Raw genomic sequence first — 27,223 nt, 5'->3', positions numbered from 1 at the left:
GACTATCAGAGGGTAGCGTTGCAGAGCAGTCTGAGACTAACTCAAGGGAGGTGGTGTGGGCTAGTAATTGCCATTTGCAGGTGCGCAAAAATAACACTCAATAATTGATTGTCCAGTCTGTACTTTGCTTTATAAAAGTAAGAATACATTTATTAAACACACACACCACTCAATACTATATAGAATGACAGTACTCTGCACATTTGGATATCATTAAAAATGCATTGCAATTACAGCCCCTAAAGGCATCGCAGATGATCACAGGATTAAGTTGTAAATACCGTCAGACACCCTAGCAGGAGTGTCTAGCCACTTAAATCCACTTTGCTTGTGCCATCACCTTACACCAGAACTTCACATTGAACATCAGTCCCTCTAAAAGAAATAACCATTGATAAATGCTTTTCAGTGCATAAACGCCATTTCACCTCCAGGGGATGCCCTTCTCAAGACATCTCCAACTCAGCCCTTCAATCTTTGATGCACTTCTCAATGACCCCCCAGCTGTATTACAAAAGTTCCAGTCTAGAAGGTGATGCAATCTTCTCTGAGAGTTGAGGGGTTATTCTTTTGAAAAATCCTCAAGAAACTTAGGGTGGGACTTAGCTTTGTGCTGGGGGCGAGACTGCGCTGCTCCAGCAGCTCCCCCCAGCACCTTTTCACACTCAAGGGTGACCCCTCTCCTCTGGGGGCCACCAAAACGCCAAAAACAATCCATTCCTCCTGCCTTGCAAGGCATCATGGGGCGCTTCAAGCTCCTGCCGCTTTCTGGGGCCTCGGTGGGGGCCTGGTCCCACCCGGACCCCCGGGTAAGGGTATGAGACGCGGGGAGCCAACACCCAGCCGCTCCGCGCTTTGGTCGGGGGCCCGGTCCCACCCGGGCCCCTGGCTCCTCCTTCCTTGTCCGGGGCCCCGGTCCCACCCGGGACCCCCGCAGGCTCTCAACGTTGAAGGGCAGTCCCCGGGACCTGACCCACCCCGGGGACCTTTCCTGGACCAGCGGCGGAGCTTCACGCGCTTCGCCGTCAGGGGGCCACAGGTCCAAGGTGTATCACCTTCTGGGGCCATATCTCAGCCCCTGGAGGTCCGATCTGCCCCATTTTCGCATCTTCTTGCTCCTGGCAAAGCCCCCCAGCCACTGGGAGCACTCTCCTTCACTCTCCGGGTCTCCAAGAGGGTGCACTCTGCAGGGAGCGGTCTGCACCGGCGCCCTGCGCCAGCCTTTCGCCTGGCTCTCCTCCTGCGCCTCTCTTCTCCCTGCGCAGAGGCCCCTGCTTCTGCGCACCGGTCCTGGGCGCTTCTTCTGGTGCAGTTAGGGGCCTGGGTGACAGTCAGGGGGTCTCTCCTTCCAACTGCCCATTGCCAGGCTCCAGCACCTTCCACCTCAGCAGACCACACCCCAGAGAGAGCTTCTCTTCCTGTGCAAGTACTTTTTAAAAGTTGAGTAGGGGGCTGGCAGAAAGTCTGTGGGTCCTATCAAACAGCGACACATCACTTCCCTGCCCCTGCTCCCTCCTTGTCCAGCCTCTTGGTTTGTTAAAAATAGAGTCGTCCATTGTCTCTGGCCACATGGCCTCTGAAATCCAACTCTTTCCTTCTTAGTGCAGCCTGGTGCCTGGCACCCAGTGACGGCTGCTAATGGATGAGCCTGTAGCCCCACCCATCTTCTTATTTGTGGAGAGGAGGCCCTAGCTTGTGGAAGAAAGGTTATCAATCAATCCATCCAGCTGAGGTCAACGCTCAGCCTGGGTCTGGTCATGGCTGGCTCAGAGAAATATGACAGTTCTGTATGACCCAAAAGCAGTACAAATATGACTTTGGACTCTGCAGAATACTTATTTTCACCTACTCTACAATGGACTTTAGTGCATGTCTGGAATCTGTAGGCTTTGTGGAAGTCATTTTAGCCATGGGCCCCACATCCCCATAGAGGGATAATGAAGTGAAAACACAGTAAAACGCACTGACTTTCCCTGGCATGTTCCTTCCCAGGGTATAAAGCCTATTCCATGTCACCACCGAATTCTGCATAAGTCCTGCCACACCATTCACTCTGTAGCTGCCCCTGGACTGCGCACGCTAGGAATCTCCCCTGCGCATCTCCTACACTTGTGCACACGCATGTACACCAGTGTCTGCATGTAACCAGCACGGTGTCCCATACTCCAGCTGCTGCGCAGCGGCCTAGTCAAGCCAGGCGGACACCAGTAAAATCTCCATGCAGTCTCCTTCATTATGAGTTCACTGTGGGTGAGTCCCAGATTATGAGGCTCCCCCACAGTAAAAGCTCCATAATTAGGTGCTCAAAAAGCGAAAAATCCGGGCGGCCCTAGTGTCAGAATCACCTTCTAACAGGATGTCTTTGCCATCTCCTGGTCCCAGTGGCTGCAGAATCAAGCAACCCTTATTTGCACCTGAAGCACTCTACATCAGTGGGCATTTGACTATTGAGCCCCTGGTCACCAGAAGTGACCCAGACTCGGTCCCCTCTACTTTCAGGGTCCTCTCACCTGGAATCCAGGCTTGGATTCCACTGGACACTCGTCCCTTTACTGGCAGCAGTACTTCTTTGCAGCTCTCCATTGAAAACGACGCCACTTGATACCTATGCACCTTACTCCTCTGGGATAGGTAATCGAGGTACCTCGGCACTGACTGGTGGGTTGGCCTTAGAACCTCCTATGTTCCAAAGGGTTTGCTCGAAGTCCTCTTAAAAGTGTCCTTCAACTATAAATTTCCACTGCGACTTTCCCAAAGAGTTGTACGGAGCACACGTCTCTTAGCTCACTGCACCTGTCTTACATGGGGTCCCTGTGTCACTCCTCTGGGTGGTTCCTTGGGGTCTCAGCGATTCTACATGCCCTAGGCCCTGTGTCTAGTCAAGTCGTCGTTGTTGCACAAGTTACTACTTATGTAACGATATATCTGTAAGAGACATTAGTTAGTGATAGATTCCTTACCTTAGAATATCCCCAGGCGTCAGACTGGATCCGGAAAGTTTTGCGTAGCAGTACCCTTGCGCGTCGGTAGGCGTCGTCTGCGGCTCCGCGTCAGTCGTCGGCGCCGTGATGACATCAGAGTACTTAGACGCCGCCTCCGAGTGCTGACGTCAGTTCTTAGCCACAGCTTTTCCACGCCAGAAGCGCAGAGCCATGACAAAAACCGACACTGGTGCCAAGAAACTAGGGCCCTGAAAGGGGATGACCTTAACCCTAGATATCGGTTCGCAGAACGGGGAGGATGGGTGGGTCAGTAAGGAATCTATCACTAACTAATGTCTCTTACAGATATATCGTTACACAAGTAGTAACTTGTGCATCTGAAAGAGACACGTTAGTGATAGATTCCTTACCTTAGAATAGATACCCCAGCAATACCATCCCCGTGGTGGGTGGTCTGCAAACCAATATTTACACCAGAAAATCCTGGAGAACGGAACGGCCGAAGTAGCCGTCCCTCCGGACTTGACTGTCCAGGAAGTAGTGCCGTGCAAACGTGTGCAACAAGGCCAACGTAGCCGCCTGGCAAATGTCCTGCAAGGGCACACCTCGGCCCAAGGCAGTTGTAGTGGCCGTGGCTCGAGTGGAATGAGCCCTCAGCCCAACAGGGGGTTGCTTCTTAGCCAAGGAGTAACACGCCTGGATGCACATGATAATCCATCTAGAGATGGTCCGTTTGTGCACCGCTTTTCCTTTCTTAGCGCCCGCGTACCCAACAAAGAGTTGATCATCCACCCGGAACTGGCGTGTGCGATCCAGATAGAACGAGAGCGCACGCTTTGGGTCCAGACGGTGGAGCCTCTCCTCCTCTCTCGAGGGGTGCGGAGGCGGAAAGAAGGTGGGCAATGTGATGGACTGCCCAATGTGGAAGGCCGTGACCACCTTAGGCAAGAAGGAGGGCCTAGTCCTCAAAACAACCTTGTCCGGATGGACTGAAAGGAAAAGAGGCTTACAAGAGAGCCTGGAGCTCACTCACTCTCCTGGCAGAGGTGATGGCTACCAGGAAGGCAGTCTTCAAAGAAAGAAGGCGAAGAGGACAGTTGTGAAGTGGCTCAAAGGGAGCGCACATCAGAAATGTTAGAACTAGGTTCAAGTCCCACTGAGGCATCACGAAGGGAACAGGAGGAAAGGTATGAGTGGTGCCCTTCAGGAATCGATTAACGATAGGGGACTTTAACAAAGAAGGTTGGTCAGGCAGCCTCAGAAAGGCTGAAAGAGCCAAAAGATAGTCCTTGACAGTGCCCAGAGCAGAGCCCTGCTGGGCAAGAGAAAGAAGGAAGAGGAGAACCTCAGAGAGAGGGGCATTGAGGGGATCCACAGCCTTTGCTGTGCACCATGCCACAAATCTGTTCCACCTGCAGGCGTATACCGTCTTTGTGGAGGGACGCCTGGCTGCCAGAATGATGTTGCAAACTTCAGGAGGCAAGTCAAATGGCCTCAACTGTCGCCGCTCAATCTCCAAGCATGGAGGTGGAGACTGGACAGGTTCGGGTGGAGGACCGTCCCCTGCTGCTGCGACAGAAGGTCCTCCTGAAGAGGCAGACGAACCGGGGGATCGATTGACATACTGAGTAGCTCGGGATACCAGTACCTTCGTGCCCAGTCCGGAGCCACAAGGATGACTTGTGCCCGGTTGCGCTTGATCTTCTTCAGCACTCTGGGCAGAAGTGGTATAGGCGGAAAGGCGTACAACAGACAGCAACTCCACTCGCGACGAAAAGCGTCTCCGAGCGAGTGCCGCCTTGGAAATTCCAACGCGCAGAACTGATGACATTGCGCGTTCTCTTCGGTGGCGAATAGATCTAACCAAGGCTCTCCCCATCGCAGAAAGAGGCCTTGCGCCACGTCAGAGTTCGTGATCCATCGAGCACCGACGGCTGAGTTCGTCCGCCCTGGCGTTCAGAGAACCTGCCAGGTGTTGAACCACCAGAGTCACGCCCTGATGTTCCAGCCATTGCCAGAGACGCAGAGCCTCCTGGCAAAGGGTCCACGACCCCACACCGCCCTGTTTGTTGCAGTACCACATGGCGGTGGTGTTGTCCGTGAACACCTGCACTGCACTCCCTCGGACAGACGGGAGGAATGCTTTCAGTGCCAGACGAATCGCCCGCAGCTCCACCAGGATTGATATGGAGCCGGGACTCCGCCGGAGACCAGAGTCCTCTGATCTCCGCCTCTCCCAAGTGGCCTCCCCAGCCCTGGAGGGACGCGTCCGTCACAACTACGTGCTCCAGTTGGGGAAGGGAGAGGGATCTGCCGTTGACCCAATCGCGGTCCGTGAGCCACCACTGCAGCTGTCTCGCAGTGCCCTCCGAGATCAGGACATGGTCGGACAGGTTGCCCCGGTGCTGGGCCCACTGAAACTTCAGGTCCCACTGCAGAGCCCGCATCCGCCACCTGGCGTGATGCACCAGAAGGATGCAGGAAGACATCAGCCCAAGAAGCCGCAGCGTCAACCTGACCGAAACCCGGGATAACGGCCCGAAGATCGGAATCCGAGCCTGTATATCCCGAACCCGCTGTTCGGGCGGGTAAACCCGAAACTGCGCCGAGTCGAGAACTGCTCCGATGAAAAGGAGATTCTGAGAGGGGCACAGGTGCGACTTTGGCACATTGATGGAAAATCCCAGCCGGTGCAGGAGATCCGCCGTAGTCTGGAGGTGGCTGACAACTGCCTGGGGCGATCCCGCCTTCAACAACCAGTCGTCTAGGTAGGGGAAGACTGAAACCTCTAACCTGCGCAGATGAGTTGCGACCACCGCCATCACCTTCGTGAACACCCGTGGGGCGCTGGTAAGGCCGAAGGGGAGCACGGTAAACAAAGTGCTCGAGGCCAACCGTGAACCGCAGGTAACGCCGGTGGGCCGGCAGGACGGGGATGTGGAAATATGCGTCCTGCAAGTCCAACGCTACCATCCAGTCTCCTGGGTCTAGGGCAGCCAAGACCTGAGCCAGTGTCAGCATTTTGAACTTCTCCTTCCGGAGGAAGCCGTTGACGTTCCTCAGATTCAAGATAGGGCGTAGGCCCCCTTTGCCCTTCTTGGGTACCAGGAAGTAGTGGGAGTAGCAACCACGTCCTACTTCTGGCCCAGGAACTCGCTCGATGGCCCCCTTGGCCAAGAGGGCCGAAACTTCCTCCTGCAGGAGCCGCAAGTGATCCCCCGATATGCGGTGGTGTTGCGGTGGCATGGCTTGAGGGGACTTCTCGAAGGGGAGGGAGTAGCCCCTTCGGACGATCTGCAGCACCCACCTGTCCGAAGTGACTCCGCGCCAGTGAGAGTGGTGATGGCGAACCCTGCCTCCCACTGGCGTCACATGGGCCGAAAAGCACGGACTAGGAGGGTTTAGAGGCGGATGCTGCGGGGGCAGGTGTGGACTGGCTCCGCTTGTTTCCCCGACCTCCTCCACGGCGGTTTCCACGGCCGCCGCCGCGCTGGACGACAGTTTGCGGCGAGTGGCTGGCGGCACGTGTGGGGGCGCCCGTTCCCTGGCCACGAAAGGAGCGAAAGGCACCCATTTGCTGGCGCGGGGCCGAGAGGCCGAAGGACTTGGCCGTAGCCCTGGAGTCCTTAAAGCGCTCAAGCGCGTGGTCTGCCTTGTCGCCAAAGAGGCGACGGCCATCAAACGGCATGTCCATGAGTGTATTTTGGACATCTGCCGAGAAGTTGGCGGATCTCAGCCAGGCGTGGCGTCGTATCGCCACCGTCGTAGCCATCGATCTGCCCAGCGAGTCAGTAGTATCCAGTCCGCACCTGATTGAATACTTTGCTGCGTCCCGGCCCTCCTCTAGGGCTTGGCCGAGTTTGGCCCGTACCTCCAACGGACACTCTGGCAGCACTTCCGCCACCGTTTCCCACAGAGAGTGGGTGTAACGGCCCAAGAGGCATGCGGTGTTGGAAGACCGCAGTCCCAAGCTAAGGGACGAGAATACCTGTCCGGCGGGGCCGTCGGGAAGGCGGTCTTGGAGTTAGAGGCCTGGATAACCAGACTCTCGGGGGTGGGGTGGGTGGACAGGAAACATGGGTAGCCCGGGGCCGGGCGGTGGCGTCTGGCCACGTTCCTATCTACAGGCGAACCTGTAGCGGGCCTGGACCAAGTGCCCAAAAGAACGTCGGTCAAGGCCTCATTAAACGGCAGCAGAGGCTTCATGGAGCATGACTGCGGCTTAAGGACCTCAGTGAGGAGGTTAGTCCTCACGGCCGCAGGGGGAGCTCAAGGCCCAAGGCCTTAGCAGCCCTCATCAACACCACACCATAAGTAGCACCCTCCTCCGAAGCCACGGTAGGAGGAGAGACAAATCCAGTGTCTGGAGAGGTGTCCAGGCCACTGTCCTCCCCAAGGTCTCCTGTCCAGTCCATGTTAAACTGACACTCCCTGGTCAGAGGGTCCTCAGACCCCTCCCAATTCTCCTCGTCCCCCATCTCCTGAGACTCAGGGTCGTAAGTGAACGGGGTCAGTTCATAGAAACAGAAATCTCCAAACGGCATCGAGATCGGCGCCGATGGGCGTCGTCCCGACGTCGGAACCGATTGAGAGGAGGCATCGGGGACGGCACCGCCCAAGGACGACGCCGGAGGGGACACCACACGGACCGACGCCGGGGGGGGGGGTCGTAAGGTCCACCGGTGACGATCCATCGCCCGAGGAGGGTCCAGCGGCGCCCTGCGGCGCTGGGTCCGAAGGCGCCGACGACGCCGGCGCCGTCGAGGCCGAAGCACCCGACGGCGTCGGGGTCGTAGCCCCCAACCCTCTAGGGCCCCCAGACAGGTTCACTAGGCCCGAAGGCGCCGCGGAACCCGTCGGAGGAGAAAGGGACCTCATGGCCATGAGGAAACGCTCGATCTCCTCCGGCGTCGCGTTCAGCCCAGGGACCGGGGGGTATGGGGCCGAACGCGGCGCCCGCGACTCCCGAGGAGCCGCGTGGGCGGTGTCACCCGAACCCCCGGCCGCATCGCGCGAGCGTCCGGGGGAGTCAGAAGAGCGATGATGTCTCTTCGACTTCTTATGTTTCTTACCTGACGACTTGGACCCGGAGGAGTGGCGCCGACTCCTGGAGCTGTGACGGCTCCGTCCCCGCGACCTGTCCCTCTACCTCCCGTGGGACCGGGACCGGGACCTCACACGGCGCGAGCCGACTGGCGGATCTCGAGTCGCCTGCGGGACCGCTCCCGCCTGGCCTTCCTCGAAAGGGCCCGACAGTCGGAGCAGGCCTCGTCGTCATGGTCGACGCCCAAACACATCAGGCACAAGCGGTGGGGATCCGTGACCGACATGGTACGGTCGCACTCGTCGCAATGCTTTAATCCGGGCATCCCTAACGGCACCGTCTGAGTCGTAAAGACTTCGAAATGGATCAAAAGATCACAAAAGTTTAGTCAAAGAGTGACTAGGGAACTGCTCTTTCCAGATCTGCGCTGGCTGGCGCGGAAAAAAGAACTGACGTCAGCACGCGGAGGCGGCGTCTAAGTACTCCGACGACGTCATCACGGCGCCGACGACGGACGCGGAGCCGCAGAGGACGCCTACCGACGCGCAAGGGTACTGCTACGCAAAACTTTCCAGATCCAGTCTGACGCCTGGTGATATTCTAAGGTAAGGAATCTATCACTAACGTGTCTCTTTCAGATATACCTTTTTTAGTATACGGTTCGGTGTCACCCTGGAGCCCGCTGTGTAATTTGATATTTACGAATGTTCTATTGATTTATTATTGTGTGATTTATGCCCTATTCTCACATGGAGACTAGTAGAGAGTGTTATATTAATAAACACATACTTTTATTTAAACACTGTGGTTCTCCTTTCATTTAGTCATTTAGGAGGTGATATAATCTATAACTACATGTCTCTTACAGATACATCATTACCAAAGGTAAGTAACTTGGTCATCTGAAAGACTGTAGTTCTAGATTCCTTAGCTTAGAATATATACCCCAGCAATGCCAACCCCGGTGGTGGGTCTGCGAACTAAGTTCACACCAGGAAGTCCTGGAGAACACAATGGCAGAAACAGCGGTCTCTCCGGACTTGGCTGTCCAGGCAGGAAATTTTTTGTGAACGTGTGAAGGGATGGCCATGTGGCGGCCTGGCAGATGTCAAAAAGCGGAACTCCATGTCCCAATGCAGATGTGGCTGCCGTCGCCCTGGTAGAATGGACACGCAGTCCTTTTTCGCCAAAGATTAGCAGATCTTGCTGCATAGGATAACCCATCAAGAGATGGTACGTTTGTGCACAGCCCAACCTTTCATGGTGCCCACATAACCCACGAAGTTGATTGTCCACCTGAAAGTCTTTAGTGCAGTCAAGGTAGGACAAAGCACGTTTTGGGTCCAGACGGTGGGGTCTCTCCTCCTCAGAGGGGTGCGGCTGCAGGAAGATGATGGACAATGTGATGGTCTGACCTATGTGGAAAGAGGTAACCACTTTGGGTAGAAAAGAGGGCCTAGTACGAAGGGAGATTTGGAAGACAGAGCCTGAAGTTCGCTCACCCTGCAAGCAGAGGTGATGGCAAGCAGGAAAGCAGTCTTTAAAGTAAGACGACAGAGGACAATTATGTAGCGGCTCAAAGGGAGCACACAAGATAAGTAAGGACAAGATTCAAGTCCCACTGGGGCATTACGAAAGGCGAAGGATGAAAGATGAATAATGCCTTTCAGAAATTGGTTTACAATAGGGGGACTTGAAAAGTGAAGGATGGCCAGGAAGATGAAGAATGGCCGAAATATAGCCTTTAAGGGTGCCCAGACCAGAGCCAAAGAGAATGAAGTGGAGAACCTCTGAAAGAGGGGCAGAAAGGGGATCCACAGCCTTTGTTGTGCACCATGCCACAAATTTGTTCCATCTACAGGCATATACTGTCGAAAGCGGTCAACTGTTGCAGCTCAATCTCCACGCAAGGAGGTGGAGGCTTGACAGGTTCGGGTGGAGGACAGTCCCATGCTGCTGCGACAGAAGATCTTACCGAAAAGCCAGTCTGATCAGAGGATCGATGGCCATGCTCAAGAGTCAGGTACCAGACTCTTCGTGCCCAGTCCGGAGCCACAAGAGTGACGTGGGCCCAGTCGCGCTTGATCTTCAGCACTCTGGGTAGAAGTGGCACAGGCGGAAAGACTACAGGAGGTCGCAATTCCACTCACGACGAAAGGCGTCGCCGAGCTAGTGACTCCTTGGAAACTCCAACAAGCAGAACTGCTGACATTGCGTGTTCTTTTCGGTAGCAAACAGAGCTAACTAAGGCTGCTGAACGAGACCTTGCACCACCTCCGAATGAAGATGCCATTTGTGCTCCATCAAGCACCGGCGGCTGAGTTAGTCCGCCCTGGCATTCAGGGAACCCGCCAGGTGTTAAACCACCAAGAATATGCCATTAGTTCCAGCCATGTCCAAAGCCGAAGAGCCTCTTGACATAGGGTCCATTACCCCACCCACCTTGTTTGCTGCAGTACCACATAGCAGTGGTGTTGTCCGTGAACACCTGCATTACTCTTCCTCTGACAGAAGGAAGGAATGCCTTCAGTGCAAGATGGATTTGCCGGAGCTCCAGAAGGTTGATGTGGAGCCCGGACTATGCCGGAGACCAGAGACCTCTGATCTCAGCCTTTCCCATGTGGCCGCCCCATTCCAGGAATGACGCATCGGTCACCACTGTGAACTCTGGTTAGGGAAGGGAGAGGGGTCTGCCGTTGATCCAATCCTGGTTCCTGAGCCACCACTGCAACTGATATGCAGTCCCCCTCCGAGATCTGGACGACATCGGAAATAGTCCCTTGATGCTCAGTCCACTGGAACTTCAGGTCCCACTGCAGAGCCCGCAAATGTCATCTGGCATGATCCACCAGCAGGATGCAGGAGACTGAGGCCCAGCAGCCTCACCGAAATCCAGGATAGAGGCTGAAACATCGGTATCATAGCACGAATATCCTGGACTCGCTGCTCAGGAGGATAAGCCCTTAACTCTGCTGAATCCACGACTGCTCCGATAAAAAGGAGTGTCTGAGAGGGAATCCGGTGCGACTTCGGCATGTTGATAGTGAACCCCAACAAATGCAGGAGGTCCGCCGTAGTCTGTTGAAGGTGGGCTCGCACCAGGCTGTCTCCTCCCACCTTAAGCCAGTCCTCTAGATAGGGGGAAGACTGGAACCCCTGATCTGCGCAGATGAGCTGCGACCACTGCCACCACTTTCGCGAACACCCGAGGGGCAATGGCAAGGCCAGAGGGGAGCACCTTAACCTGAAAATGCCTGTAGCCTACCGTGAACCGTAGGTAACCCCTGTGGGATGACAGGATGGGGATGTGAAAATAGGGTTACTGCAAGTCCAACGCTACCATCCAGTCTCCGGGTTTGAGGGCAGAGTGGACCTGAGCCAACATGAGAGTTTGAACTTCTCCTTCCGGAGGAAGCAGTTGATGGTCCTGAGGTATAAGATATGACGCAGGCCTTTGTCCTTCTTGGGTACCAGAAAGAAGTGGAAATAGCAACCAAAACCTATTTCTGGCACAGGGACCCGTTCAATAGTTCCCTTGGCCAAGACAGCCATTACTTCCTGGCAGCGAAGGGCCAAGTGATCCTCCGGCACGTGATAGATTTCTGGTGGGATGGAGGGGGTCGGGGGATAGTCCCGAAGTGGTGGGAGTAACCCCTTCAAACTATCTGCAAAACCCACCTGTCTGACAGGATGCTTAGCCAGTGGGGGAGTTGATGGCAAATCCTGCCGCCCACTGGCCTCTGATGGCCCTGAAAGATCTTACTAGGAAGGTTTAGAGGCTGCTTACCCATGTGGGGTGGGGGTCTTGGGGGGGGTGGTGGAATATGGGTGGACGGGCCTGCCTGCTGGCCTCCAGACCCACATCACAGGGTCCCATGTCCGAGGCCACCCTTCGACTGGGTAGCTTGCGTTGCCCTGTGGCTCGTTTGGGTGGAACGTGGTGGGGCACCCCTTCCATAGCCGCGAAAGGCAGACTGCGTAGGGCGAGAGGTTGCCACAAGGCCCAAGGATCTGGCCGTAGCCCTAGAATCCTTGAGGCGCTCCAGCGCTGAGTCCGCCTTGTCACCAAAAAGGCAACAGCCATCAAAGGGCATGTCCAGAAGGGTGGATTGGACATCACCTGAAAAACCAGACGGCCTCAACCAGGCGTAGCGCATCAGGGCTACCGATGTGGAGACCGTTCTGCCCAGAGAGTCGGCAGTATCCAGCCCTCACGAATGGTGAACTTAACGGCGTCTAGACCCTCAGCCTCTGTGCAGGTGAGCACAGTCCGGGTCTCCTCCAGGCACTGTGGCAGCACTTGCGCAACCATATCCCATTCTGTATGGTTGTTACGCCCCAAGAGACATGCGGTGTTCACCGACCGCAGCCCTAAGCTGGTGAAAGAAAACATCTTCCCAAGGTGGTCCAAGTTCTTGGATTCCCTATCTGGGGGAACAGTAGCGAATGCGCCTTTCGAGGACCAGGCTTGGGCCACCAAGCTCTCGGGGGTTGGATGTTGGGAGAGGAAAAGTGGCCAGAAGGATGTTGGTGATTGCTTCATCAAAAGGCAGCAGGTTCTCAGAAGAGGCTACTGCCGGCTGAAGCACAGGGGAAGCTCAATGCCCAAGGCTACGCAGCACCACTGCGTATGAGGCTCACTCCTCTGTAGCCAGAGTAAGGGGGAGGGGGGACGGGGGGGGGAGCATGCCAAGGTCTGGGGAGGTATCCACACCACTGGCGTCACCAAACTCCTCTCGCCAGTCCGGCTCTTGAAGCTGGTCAGCTAAAGGGTCAATAGACCCCTCCCAGTCCTCCTCACCTTCCTCTGGCTGCCGCTCAGGGCAATAGGGAACACCAGGGAGCAACAGTGGTACAAAAGTACCCTCCGGCGCCTGTACATACGTTGGTCCGCACAGGGTCCAAGTCGGGGGTGAGGCTGGGGTCGATGTAGGTTGAGGACACAACCAGGGTCAACGCCAGTTGGGGGCACACCCGCCATCAGGGGAGTAGTCACTGGAGTGTGCATCGGGGAAGATACTGTGATGTCGACTGGCGCCCATCCGGATACAGGCCTGGATCCATAGGGGCCCTCTGGCACAAAGGTCGGAGCCACCAGCATCGAAGGCCCAGGGCCCCCAGTCCAAGCCCGCGGGGCCGAAAGGTGCGCTTGGGGATTTGGGCTGCCCAAAAGTGCTATGGAGTGCTTCGAAAAATGCACATAGCTGGGCTGGGGATGCTCTGGCTCCAGGAAAGGGAGGGAAGCATGGAGCAGTCCCAACGGGCTCCAAAGATAGAGCGCAACGACGCTCCAGGTCCCGTGTCGCGTCAGCCTACGGAAGGGGAAAAGGCGAAGACAGACAATGCTTCTTCGCCTACTTGTGCTTCGACTTACCGGAGGATTGCGAAGACTTGGAGGACGAGTGATGGTGACTCCGCGACCGGTTCAGCGACCTTCCTCTCGACCGGGTCCTCGAACGACACTGAGCGGACTGCTGGGCCTCTAAAAGCTTAGGGTCAAGGTTGCGCTCCAGGCACCAAAGACGCACAATGGGCAGATCTGTGACCGACATCAGCTTGTGACAGGAGTCACAGGGTTTGAATCCAGTTAGACGATGGGGCATCCCTTGTGCCTCATGAGTCGAAGACTCAGAAAAGATGTTGACAAAAGTCAGAAAAGGTTTAGTTAAAAAATTACTAAGGGCCACGCTCTCTCCAGATCTGCGCTGGCAGGCGCGGAAAAAGAAAGAACTAACGTTAGCGTGCTGGAGCAACATCTAAGTAGACACTGGGATATCATCCCGGCGACCACAACGCCAATTGCCTACACTCCGGGGTATTGCTATGAAAAATTTCTCCGGATTCAGTCTGACACCAGGGGGTAATTCAAAGGTAAGGAATCTACAACGAGTCTCTTTCAGATAAAAAAAGGTCTTCTTTTAACAACATTAAAATACTGATATGTAATTATGTTTTGAAATTGTCAAAATAAGCAATGTTCAGCCGAATCTCCGTGTTTTAACTATCAAGGTCTAAAACGCACATTTTTACACAAGAGGAAACTATTGTTGCTCCAGTGCTGCATGATCAGTCGATTCCATTACAGGTGGAAATAGCACCATTTTAAGTGAATAGGAAATTTAATAAACACATACGATGACTCCCTGCACAGTGAGATGCCCATCCAATATCAGTTGGTGAGAGAATGCATACAATGATATTTTGTAGGAGTGAATCTCCTTGGCAGATAATATAAAAATATGCAGTCTATCAGCATGAAGCAGTCAGATGAACTGTGAGCAATTTTACAACGCAATTTACTAAACTAAGGCTTGTGAAAACAAAATGCCCCAAATAAAACTGACTAAAACACAAGTAGAGTGAAAGGCACAGGTCCACAATAACAGACAATGCGCTTGTTGTTATGAGTAGCAAATAAGTGCATTTCTAGTCCTACACAAATGAACAAAGATACCTGAATATTCAATGACTTCCTCTGGTGTTTTTCCTTCTACTTCTCTAGCAATGTTTTCGATGTCATCGCGGCCCCATTTTTCATTTGCTTTGATGAACTGGTTGAAATCTCGTTTGTTCCAGTTGGTGAATCCCTGAAAGCCGAAATGGTAAATAAAAATAGTTAAACTCTGAAATGTTTGTTTAATAGCATTATGCCAATTATATCAATGGTCAAACCACTCCACTGAATGCCATTGCTACATCACACCATACCATGGACAGTATTACAAGGTTTTCCTTCTCATCAAAGGAACTTTCTACTACAGTAAACAGGGCTCAAAGCAAAACCCAAAGTGCTCTATTAGTGGTACTTGGGCGAGCAGCCTTAGGTCCAACACAGAGGAGTTTAAGACATTTATTGCACACACATGATCGATAAAAGACACATGACTCCAGAAGGAGATGCAGACCAATTTTATTAAATTACTATTTGTTTGTACTTAATTTGAAGACTCGGGTCTTCGTAATAAGGTAAGTACATTTTTTATTAAAAATACTTTTCACTTTAAAAAAATAAATCTTTTCACACGGTCCAATATTATCCTATGGGGAAAACAATATTACTGTTAAACAGGCGAGTATCGAACTTACGCTTTCAGTCTTCGAAGCCAAAAGTTAGCAAGGGCCAGGGGTCAGGTAGGACCCAAAACTGCACCACCAGCGGCACAGGGGCGATTGGGTGCAGAGGTCAAAATCTGAGTTCAACCCAATGCTTGCCAATGGAGACTGGGGGTGCCTGAAACCACACTGCTTGCACCAGTATGCATCTGTTCTTGGCATGTAGGGCTGCTGACATTCATATCTGTGCATAGATCGCCGCCTAGTGTTGGGTCCGGATGATTGCACATTGTTATCCTGGAAGAGTCTTCGAAGTATCACAAGATAGGTAGCTCCTCCCCCGGACTACAGTGCGCATGGGCGTCCTCTCCATCCTCGGATTGTTTTTCACCATTGTGGCAGGGATGGAGTATGATACAGTAAGTGATGTCCATGCTAAGAATGATTCTGAGTGCAACAACTGCGACAGGCACCGGAGAGGAGGGAGGGAGATATGAATGTCAGCAGCCCTACATGCCAAGAACAGATGCATACCGGTAAGTAGCATATTCAGTTCGAGGCATGTGGGCTGCTGAAGTCATATCTGTGCATAGAATGTATAGCAGTCTCCCCCTTAGCGGTGGTTGCCCGTGCCAGCTGCAGCAGCCTGAAAAAGAGTCTTGAGTACAGCCTGTCCTACAGCAGCTTGCTGTTTGGAGTGCACATCTACGCAGTAGTGTTTGGTAAATGTATGTATGGTAGTCCATGTGGCTGCTCTACATATGTCCTCTAGAGGAATGTTTCCCAGGAAAGCCATGGATGCCCCTAACTTGCGTGTGGAATGCGCTCTTGGGGGAACTGTTAATGTGCGTTTAGCTTTCTGATAACAAATTTGTATTTTATGAAAATACCTTCCTTCCTGCAGGACACAAGGGATGTCCTACGCCTCATAGAGTCCATCGAAGGTAGAGAAGAAGTGGACCTCCTCCTCACGCTTGATGTGGAAGCCTTATACACTAATATTCCCCAAGCAGCCACACTAGAAGCCGTAGAGTCTGCTCTTATGCAGGAGGATTGGTCCTCACCCACCCCAATACCATTCGTCATGGCTTGTGCGAGTATTGCCCTAACGGAAAACTTCTTCCACTACGGACCACAGATGTACCATCAAATCAGGGGTACCTCAATGGGTTCTACTTTTGCTCCTAGCATTGCCTGTATTTACATGGCAGCCTTTGAGAACCAGGTGATCTATCCAGACTCCAACCCCTTCAGACAACATCTAACATTATGGCGTCGTTACATCGACGACATTCTGATACTATGGAAAGGTGACCGCGATAGCTGCACTCAGTTCTGTACTTGGATCAACCAACAGAACCGCTATATGAAATTTACAGGCTCCATTTCAGAGACAGCCCTCCCCTTTCTTGACCTCACGATACGGCTGGGACCAGCCGGTCTGAGTACTACCCTGTTCCGTAAGGATACGGACAGAAACAGCCTTCTCCTGTTCAACAGTCACCACCCTAGAGCACTACGCGAAAACCTTCCCTTTGGCCAATTCTTGAGGGTCCGTAGAAATTGCTCCTCCAGGGATGACTACAGGCAAGAAGCCAACACCCTACAACACAAACTACATGATAGAGGGTACCCCACCAAACTGATACGTGACTCTAGCAAGAGAGCCCTTAACAACCACAGGGAGGCCCTCCTTGAAGTACATCAAAAAGAACGTGATGACCTAATAATGTGCGTCACAAGCTTCACCAGAAACTCCAACTTCATTAAAAAAACTGTGAATAAGCACTGGGACATCCTTAACTCAGGGGGCACGGAGTTACCCAAACCTAGGTTCGCTTTTAAACGCACAGCTAACCTAAAAGACTCCCTGATACATACACGCCCTAAAAAACAACCCGGTGCTGGACAACGGACACTGTGGGACCTCCCACCTGTCGTCGGACACTACCCGTGTGGGGGTTGTGCGGTTTGTCCTCAATCCAGACAATGCAAAGAAATCAAGCTTACAGATTCCTTTACGTGGAAACTCAACAGACACAAATTACCACAGTTCTAAATGTATCTACCTCCTTATTTGTCCATGCGACAAATTTTATGTAGGGATGGCCATGAGACAGGTGAAGCTCAGAATAACGGAGCACAAAAGCAACATACGATGCTCCAAGACCCACACGAGATTGTATGAACACTACCAACTACACAATCACTCTGCTGACAGCATCCAATGGTTAGTGCTTGAGTCCCAACCTGCCATGACCAAACAAGCACTGTTCAGGCTTGAACAGAGATGGGTACATCGTCTCCAACTTGATATAATAGGGCTCAATGATGCTATTCCCTGGGCCACTGTCTCCAGATAATATCCCCCAGCCCGCTCCCCTGCCTAGATAACATGACACACAGGCATAAGTCTTCTTATTAAAGAGGGCCATTGGCATGTCATAGGGCTTCACGATGACATTCCTGGGGCATTACATATGGCATAGGGCTTCACGACGACATTCCCTGGGTCAACACCTCAAGTTAACATTGCCAAGCCAGCCCTTCAGGTTACTTATCCACCCATTTAATCACCTACATCTTTGTCCGATACAGGCTTTTCCACCCACAGAGGACCATTGCTATGCAATCTCGTTGAGCCATCCTGAATATGATGCCCTTACCTTGGGGCCCCATAAGCATCTGAACGTCTCTTGCTATCGCCCAGAAGATCTTTGCTATTCGGCCAATCAGAGGGGCTTCCCATGACAATGACGGGGCTTCTAATTGCTGATAGCCCCTCCCTCTTACAGCATGACGGCACTCCGCCCTCCCCATTTCCAACATCACAGCCTCTAATTAACTCCCCCGCCACCCAGCCTAGCGCTATCCCAAGCAGACCTCACCCACGGCACTAGCGCTCCTTCCAATATGGCTGCGAGACTGTGCCATCGGGATTCGGTTGCATGTCTAAGCAACCACACTGGTTCCACGCATGCGCATGACGCGCGACAGGCGCGTCGCTACCAATGGTGCCCCGGCGTTTCTGGATACTATCTATTTAAAGGCGGACACCGAAGGGATCCCTCACCAGCTGCTCCGCACCCTGACCAGGTGCCGTGAGCGTGAGGGGTAGGTGTCCCGCCGATCCAGCGCCTACTCAAAGGTAAGCCGTATCTCCACTCCCCGAGGCTTGTCCTTTGGCCTGAAGCCCCGTTTCCACTGATAGCGCCGGGAACTGCTCCCAGCCCCGCACTGGACTCGCAATGATTCTGCATAGTGCCAACACTACCTCACTCTGTCCCTCTAGCCAGATGGGACTCGTGGCAATGGATGTTGCTCCCTACCCTACCATTGGCCCATCCCGTTTTTTTGCAGCACGGCCAAAAATCTAACGGAGTGCGGGTATTGTCCCCCGGTTGTTCCCTCCTTTTTTGTTGGTCCTTTCCCCCCCTTACCCCCCTCTTCCCCCCCCCCCCTCCCCCATCCTCCGAGTTAAGTTTACTCATTTTCCCTCACTACATGAAGGCTGTGATCGGCGCGGTGAACCATAATATCACGGCGCCGATGCCAGCCAAGCACTAGGCATGAGTTAATCTTACTCATTTCCACGTCTACTTGGATGGCTATGATCGGCGCGATGAACCACAACATCACTGCACCGGTTTCAGCAATACGCTAGGCACCTTAATATGTGGTGTTGTCTTATATGCAAACTTTAGATACTAGTCTCCGCCCTGGGGCTGATAGAGTGGTCTTCCATACTCCACGGTTTTGATTTTTACGAAATCCAGTGGTCTCACTTTGGAGGTCACTTATTCAACCAGCCTCCACCTCTAGACACTTCCTTTACCCGTCCCTGTTGGGCAATACACCAATTTATCCCTCCCTTACATACCCTACAGGTTCATCCAACCAAACAGCGCTGGCCTCACGGGAGCATGCTGCGAGGCCCTTGTCTCCTTCCCTTAGGGTAAGAACCTTCTTGCAATTGTCCGAGAATTGGGTGTCTCATTGAGAGTTTCGGCATCACACCTCAGTTTAGTGTTTTAGTTGCACTCTGGGAACCTCCAATGTGAGTCTTTAATCGTGCCATTAACAGACCGATTATGAAGGGAAATGTCTACCCAGTGTTCGGTACGATTGGTTTCCGCGCACACACCCCCCTCACCCCTCACAGTGTGGAGAGTACTCACCAAAGTCACTCTATATCTTCTGATTAAATAGTCACATAAGTGAGATATGACTTGACTTGCTTTCTTTTAACCTATTTTTCCCCCACCTCTAGGTCGCCTAATTAGAGCAGGACACTGTGGCCCTCTTTACCCCCGACCCAGAGAGGTTGTATCTGCTTTTTTCTAAGTGAATGAGCATCTATTCTTTTTGTTTTCTTGTGTAGTACTTTGTTGAGGTCCTGACCAATCACCGGTTGGCGAGAAACATGTTGACCACACCAGGGGGTTGAGTTAGTTTTCTGTATACCTATACGGTCTCTAGCTCCCCTCTCACCCCTTTTAATCAGGGAATCAGCCACGTCAATAAAAGTCTTTGTGGACTGATTACTCTAACTTTCACTCACTTTTGCCCCCACAACACTTTCTTCCATCCTCACTCACACCCACCATCGGCAAGGAACAAAAGAACCCCGCCAAAAGAGTGCCTTCGGGCACTCCGTAAGACATTGCAGTGCCAGTCTGACGAGGGGCAGTGAGTCGATGATGACACTGGACACCCTTCAGTCAGGGTGTGTTTCACACCTAATGCTCTGGGTGTGTGAGGCTCTCCAAGTTCCGACAAGGGAACCCCTCCAGTCCCTTGACTTGTGATATTTACTCTCTCCTCCACTCTGTAGCACTCTCCCCGGGGAACTTTGTACTCTGCTGAAAGAACAAATTTGTATGCACTTAACAATCCATCTGGCTATACCTGATTTTGAAATGGGGTTGCCTTTGTATTGTATTTTAAATTTATAGTGCGCGCAGCTACCCACATGGGGTCTCCCGGCGCAGGACTGAAGGCAGTGGTCATGAGGTTAGAGGGTTATCACTGAGGGAAGAGCAGGGTTTTAAGCTTTTTTCGAAATTTGGTTAGGGAAGGCTCAAGTTTCAGTGGAGCCGGAAGAGCATTTCATAGCTTAGGGGCAAGGAAGGCGAAAGATCGTCCGCCAATTCTTGCCAATTTGAAACGGGGAGTTTGGAAATTCCCTTGAGAAGAGGATCTAAGAGGGCGGGAGGGAGTGTAGGGTTGGATAATAGCCTGGAGATAGGCAGGGGCAAGCCCCTGCTTGATCTTATGCATAAAGCAGAGAGCCTTGAATTTAATTCTGCTTTCAATGCGGAGCCAATGTAGGTCTTTGCAAAGTTCCCTGGAGATCTTCCATCTCCCCCTATCTCAAAGTAGGCGGGCAGCAGAGTTTAGAACCAGCTGGAGTTTCCTCTGTGTCTCCGTGGTGACTCCGAGGTAGAGTACGTTGCCGTAGTCCAGGCGCGCGATGACTAAAGCCTGGACTACCGTACGCCTTGTTGAGTCAGGGAGCATCCAAAGGATTTTGCGGAGCCACCCAAGAATGGAAAAACAGGTGGCTGCCACCTTGACGACCTGGTGTCGCATGGTTAGTGAGTCATCTAGGACAAAGCCATGGTTACGAACCTGTGTAACGGGTAGGGGGCCCATTTCTGGTGGCCAATGTTGGGGGACCCCAGAGGTGTTTTTGTTTACCTAGGATGACTACCTCAGTCTTGTCCCCGTTCAATTTCAGTAGATTAGCCCTCATCCATTCGGCAACTCTGCTGATCCCTAGTTTGAGAGCTGATGGGGCACACGATTTGGCAGAGGAAAGAGAAAAAATGATTTGGGTGTCGTCTGCGTATGAGTAAAGGGAAAGGCCAGAGTCTTCCACGATGGTGGCCAGGGGTCTCACGTAGATGTTAAATAGCATTGGGCTAAGTGAAGACCCCTGGGGCACCCCATGCGCAGACGAACGCACAGAAGAGGCAGAATTGGAAGAAAAACTTGAAAAGAACGATCGCGGAGGTAGGAGGAGAGCCAGGCAAGTGCTGGTCCGGTGACTCCGGCCGCCTCCAATGCCTTCAGAAGGACAGGGTGCGAAACCGTATCGAATGCGGGGCTTAAATGTAAAAGAATAAGCGCCGAGGTTTTGCCCTGATAGAGGCGGAGACGTAAGTTCTGACTCCTAAAAGTGGTTTCTGTGGAAAAGTGGGTACCGAACCCAGATTGGGATGGATGTAGGAAGCCTGTTGCCTCGATATGGGAGGTAAGGTGGGTATTGACATGTCTTTCCAAAATTTTGGAAAATATAGGCAGCAGGGAAATGGGACGGTAGTTAGAATACGTTTCAGGGTCGGCGCCAGGTTTTTAAAGAGGAATCACCATAGCTCTTTTCCATTCCCCCGGGACTATGGATTCTCAAAGAAGAGTTAAGGAGGTCTTGAATAACTAGAAGTAGGTCAGGGGGAAAGTTGACGGAGAGAGTGGATGGGGATTGGGTCAAGGGGAGAGCCCGAGTTGACCTTGGCCATTCAATCGCGGAGCGAGTTTTGCTGGAGCTGGGACCATTCTGAAATTTGTGGCGTTAGAGGGGGGGAATCAGGTGTGTCCAGGATGGACGGGTCAGGGGATAAGTTGCAAAGGGCTGTAGAAAGTGAGTCGTAGATCTTGTCTACTTTAGAAATGAAAAAGTCTGCAATGTCATTGCATTGGGTCTCTCCCAGTGCCGGAGGAGTAGGGGAAGTGTTTGAGCCTGCTAGCTTTTTCACCGTGGAGAATAGAACTTTCGGCCGATTGGAGGCGTTGTTTATAGACTCCAGGACATAGGCGGCTTTCGTCTTTCTGCAGGCTGGATGGTATTGCCTAAGAGCAGTACGATAGGTTTGTTTATCGTTTAAGGAATATGTCTTTCTCCACGATCTTTCAAGTTGTTTGCATTTCGATTTAATGTTTTTCAGGTCATTTGTGAACCAGGGCGCTGGGGGAAGATGAGCAATGGGGCGTTTGGAGCTTAGTGGCAAATGCCGGTTGATCTTGGAGGACAGCCAAAGGTGAACTTCCTGATTTAGAGAAATGCAGGTTTGTTTGGAGGAGGGACGGCTAGCTAGTAGCGTGGCATTGAGTGTGTGAATATTTAATTTAGACCAGGCTCTATATCTGCTTGTAGTGGCGGGGGGGGGTGCATATTGTAGGTGCTCTCTGCAGTCAAGCTAAAAAAGATGGCAATGGTCTGACCAGTCAAGGGGGAGGGCGGGGGTACTACAGTCAAGCGGTATGTTGGAAATAATTGGGTCGAGTAAATGGCCAGCTTGATGAGTTGGGCCCTGATTCCTAAGTATCAAGGTAATGGCCTCACAGTCAGATAAAGTACTACTGAGGCTATTGTAAGTATCTTCTAAATGGAGGTTTAAGTCCCCCAAGATAGTGAAATTTGCTGATTTTAATATAAGTGGGCTATAAGTTCAGCGAAAGATTTAAGCCACCGGATGGATTTGTCAGGGGGTCGGTAGATGAGTATTCCTGATAATATAAGTTGAGGGGAAACAGAGTTTGAATGAAGCAGCTTTGCAGTCAGGGAAAGGAAGAGTTTCTAATTGGCAGGCGTGGGTGGACTTAAAGATAATCGCTATCCCTCCGCCTTTCCCAGTGACTCTGTCCTGTGACTATGACATAGCCTGGGGGAAGAGCACTGGCCACGTCTGGGCCGGAATTGGCATGAAGCCAGGTTTCAGTCAGGAACAGCGCATCTGGTTGGGAGGAGGCAAGGAGGTCTAAGATGTGATCTTTGTTTTTTGGAAGGGATCGACAGTTTATACTCCAAAACTTGTAGGATGAGATCGAAGAGGTTGCAGGCAGAGTGTCCTGGTTGAAGGAGAAATTGCATTGAGGGCAGTTGAATAAGTTGTTGGCTGAAGGGTCTAGGGGAAGGCATGTCGAGGAGTGACTATTTAGCCGGTGTAGCTCCTCAGAAGAGTAAGCGACCTGTATATGAGGGATTGGCACAATTAGGGCAGGGATTTTGGCCGCTGGACGCCTCTGGGTGCGGACGGGCGCAGACGGGCTTGCCTTTGGTGAGCCTTCGGCGCACCCGCTGCGCTCGTCCGCTGCGCCTCCGAGAAGGGGGTTCCATTTTATGCAGTGCAGGGTGGGAGGGACGAGCAAGTAATCTGCTCGCCCTCTGACTGCCCCAAGATGGCGCCACCAAGGAGTTACTCGGGTCGATGCAGCACCTGATCGGCTGCTGTTGGCTGAGAGTAGGGGTGCGCGAGGGTCGCTATATCCAAGGGTGAGTGCCCAGTTAATTATGATTTTAAAATGCAGTGCAAGGTTTCTAAAAAAAAAATATTGTGCAACATAGCAGTTCTAAAAATAGCAACAGTACACACACCGTTCCAGACTTCCGCCTCAGGAACCACAGACACACTTCATTCAAGCAGCAGCGCTTGAGAAATGACTGGCTTTTATGCAGTGCAGGGTGGGAGGGACGAGCAAGTAATCTGCTCGCCCTCTGACTGCCCCAAGATGGCGCCGCCTGTGGTGAAAAGGCAACAAACAGTTGCTTAGTTTTCCTGAAAGGTTTTGTTCTGTCTATATAGTACAGGAGAGCTCTTTTAACATCCAGGGTATGTAGAGCTCTTTCTGCCAGTGAATCTGGATTTGGGAAGAACACTGGCAGTTCGATAGTCTGATTGATGTGAAACTGGGATACCACCTTTGGCATAAATTTAGGGTTTGTACGTAGCACTACCCTATTTGCATGGATTTGTATGAATGGTTCCTGAATAGTTAGGGCTTGTAGCTCACTAACTCTTCTAAGTGATGTAATTGCCACTAAGAAAGCCACTTTCCACGTTAGGAATTGTATCTTACAAGAGTGTAGGGGTTCAAAAGGTGGTCCCATCAGTCTGGTTAGAACCACGTTAAGGTTCCAGACAGGTGAAGGTGGGTGTCTTGGAGGAATCACCCGTTTGAGTCCCTCCATAAAAGCTTTAATAGCAGGTACTCTGAAGAGTGAAAGGTGTTGCCTGTTCTGAAGATAAGCTGCCACCGCAGCTAAATGTATACGTATGGAACTGTAGGCTAGATTGCATCTATGTAAATGTAACAGGTAACATATGATGTTTTGAGTAGATGCATCTAGCGGATTTTTGGCATTATTGGTGCAATAGAGGACAAATCGTTTCCACTTTGCCGCATAGCAGGCTCTGGTTGTAGGTCTTCTTGCCTCTTTGATAATATTCATACAGTCAGGAGGCAAGTTCAGGTAATCAAACTATGACTTCAGGAGCCAGATCGCAAGGTTCAACTGTTGCGGATCTGGGTGCTGAATGTCTCCTTGGCTCTGCCAGTCAGTCAGTCAAATTAACTTTATTCGATTTGATAAAATCATACAAAGTACATAAAAACAGTATTATTTACAGTTAAAAAAGAATTAAACAATTTCATTTATCAGCAAGTTAATTTGGTTAAATAAATGCATTTAAAATATTTAAAAGACCCGTTATGTACATCAGTTTTCCAAATTCATGCTCCTTCTGGCTCTGGTTGCTGCCACCAGGAAATTGGCCATGGCAAAAGTAATACAAATGTTGCCCAATGATTGTAAATATAGCATTGCTGGTCTCACCTGGGAGAAGCCAGCTTCTCTTAGGACTGGTAGCAGGTATTTTTTTCTTTGGGCGGAGAAGAAATCACAAAACATAACAAAATGTAAACTGTCTTGAACAGAAAAATTGTCACTGGTGCAAGGTGGTGCTAACTCAGGTTTCGTCCATTTGTTAAAATTGCCCAAATAAAAATGAATGATGTTGAATCTGAATCTTGTTAACAAAAATCTGTGGAAGGGGTTTGTGACAAAACATAAATAAGGCTCAATTGCAAGTGACTGGAGTGTTAAGTAGTGCGTTCGGACGGAGGGTTTAGATAATTCAACTTCTTCTCGCAACATGTATGCCCTAGACATAAACTGTTTTTTTATGAAACACACATCCTGCTTTGTGATACACGAGGGAGAGGTGAATAAATCTGGGCGTCCTAGTTCATTAAAACATTTGTGCAAATACGCCAGCCATGGTATCGTGTGGCTGTATTCCAAACTCATCACATCCCTCATGATCATGTGGTTTAGCAACAGTTCAGGGTTTAGCCAGGTCTTAAGCCAGTATGTTAGTGGAGCCAGTCTCAGTTTGTCCTGGATATAATCCATACCAAGTTCAGAATGAATGGAAAAAACCGGGGAGGATTGGGGGAAAAGACTGGGTGTTAACCGCAGCCTTTGATGAGGCACCACATAAAGTTCTAGGAATGTGGTGTACCATGGTTGCCTCGCCCACATTGGAGCAACTAGGATGAGTGTCATGGAGTGTTGTCACAGTTTGCGTGCCACTAGTGGTATGAGCGTGGCTGGGGGAAAAGCATACGCAAACCTGCCTGACCAGTTCATCCATATCGCATTGTCCTGAGACTGCGGATGTGGAAACCTGGCGGCGAAGCTTTGGCATTTTGCGTTTTCCCTTGTGGCGAACAGGTCTATCTCTGGGTGACCCCACTGCTGGAAGTACGGTTGTAGCACTGAGGGATGAATCTCCCACTCGTGCATCTGGTGGCTGTGTCTGCTGAGCAGATCCGCCATCTGGTTGTCCCTGCCTGGGAGGTGTTCTGCCATGAGGAATATGTTCCTCTGAATGGCCCACTTCCACATGCTTTGCGCTAGATGTGACAACTGTGGAGAGTGTGTCCCTCCCTGCTTCTGTATGTAGTACATGGCAGTCATGTTGTACGTCCGGATCAACACAACTTTGTTGCACAAATGTAACTTGAACGCCTTCATTGCCATAAAGATTGCCATCAGTTCCAACAGGTTGATGTGCATCTTCTTTTGCTGTGTCGTCCATAGTCCCTGCACTGTGTAATGGAGGGCATGCGCTCCCCAGCCCAGGAGAGATGCGTCCGTCGTCAGCACTATTTGTGGTACAGGCTCTTGGAACGGTCGTCCCCTGCAAAGGTTTTGTGGGTTCCACCAATGCAGAGAGTTGTATGCACGACCGGTCACCAACACTAGGTCTTTTAACTGTCCTTGAGCCTGGTTCCACTGCCGTGCTAAGCACTCTTGAAGCGGACGCATGTGTAGTCTCGCGTGAGGGACTATGAAGATGCAGGAGGCCATCATGCCTATCAACTGCATAAACACCCTTGCTGGGAGCGAGTGTTGGGGTCTGAATCTCTGAATCAGTAATTGAATACTGTTGATTCTTGCCGAGTTTGGCTGTGCAGTTGCCACCAGAGTGTCTATCGTCGCTCCAAGGTACTGTTGTACGTGAGCGGGTTGAAGATGAGACTTTGCGTAGTTTAATGAGAATCCGAGGCTGTGCAGGAGGTGAATAGTGCGAGACATGTGGCTGGCACATTGCTAGACTGACTTTGCCTGGATGAGCCAGTCGTCCAGATAGGGGTAGACGTGGACATGGTGTCTCCTTAGGTGCGCCGCTACTGTTGCTAGGCACTTGGTAAACACCCTGGGGGCTGTTGCCACCCCGAAAGGTAGTACCTTGAACTGGTAGTGCCGATTTTGTATGGTAAACCGGAGATACTTCCTGTGTGCAGGATGTATTGGTATGTGGAAGTACGCATCTTTTAGGTCTAGTGTTGCGAGGAAGTCTCCCTGAGTGAGCAATGGCAGAACCTATTGTAGAGTGAGCATGTGAAAATGTTCTGAAAAGATGTATTGGTTTAGGGGCCTGAGATCTAGTATTGGCCTGAGAGACCCGTCCTTTTTGGGGATTAAGAAGTACAGCGAGTATACCCCTGTACCGTTTGGGGACGAGTTCTATGGCCCCCTTTTTCAGCATGCTGACAACTTCTTGCTGCAATAAGTCTATGTGCTCTGCGGCCATAGGACGGTGTCTTGGGGGTATGTTGGGTGGAGTGGAAGTTAGCTCTAGACAATAGCCGTACTGAATAAGTTGTCTCACCCACCTGTCTGTGGTAATGCTCTCCCAGACTGGCAAGAACTGTTGTAATCGCCCCCCGACCGGTGTTACATGGTCCGGGGGCAGTGACCAGGCGTCACTGTTTAGTATTGGCGGAGGATCTGGTGTTATTCCCTCGTCCTCTGCCTTTGCTGCTGTTGCCACGGTATCCACCTCTATTATTTTTATTATAGGTGGTTTGAGTGCTCCCTTTATTGTATGGGATC

The 27,223-nt window shown here is 51.7% G+C and overlaps 1 protein-coding gene across 2 annotated transcripts in view; it reads right to left on the bottom strand.

The window, feature by feature from the left end:
- SMARCA5 (SNF2 related chromatin remodeling ATPase 5) overlaps window positions 1-27,223 on the bottom strand; it is a 452,210-nt gene that overhangs the window by 117,248 nt on the left and 307,739 nt on the right. For both annotated transcript variants that reach the window (XM_086962238.1, XM_086962239.1), the window contains exon 20: window positions 14,441-14,573. In XM_086962238.1, coding sequence (XP_086818364.1) covers window positions 14,441-14,573 — 133 coding nt within the window. The remainder of the gene's footprint in view (window positions 1-14,440; window positions 14,574-27,223) is intronic.

This window comes from Lissotriton vulgaris, chromosome 3_1, assembly GCF_964263255.1.
Source record: "Lissotriton vulgaris chromosome 3_1, aLisVul1.2, whole genome shotgun sequence".
In the NCBI taxonomy this organism is placed as follows: Eukaryota; Metazoa; Chordata; class Amphibia; order Caudata; family Salamandridae; genus Lissotriton; species Lissotriton vulgaris.
This window is presented reverse-complemented; position numbering and strand designations above follow the sequence as displayed.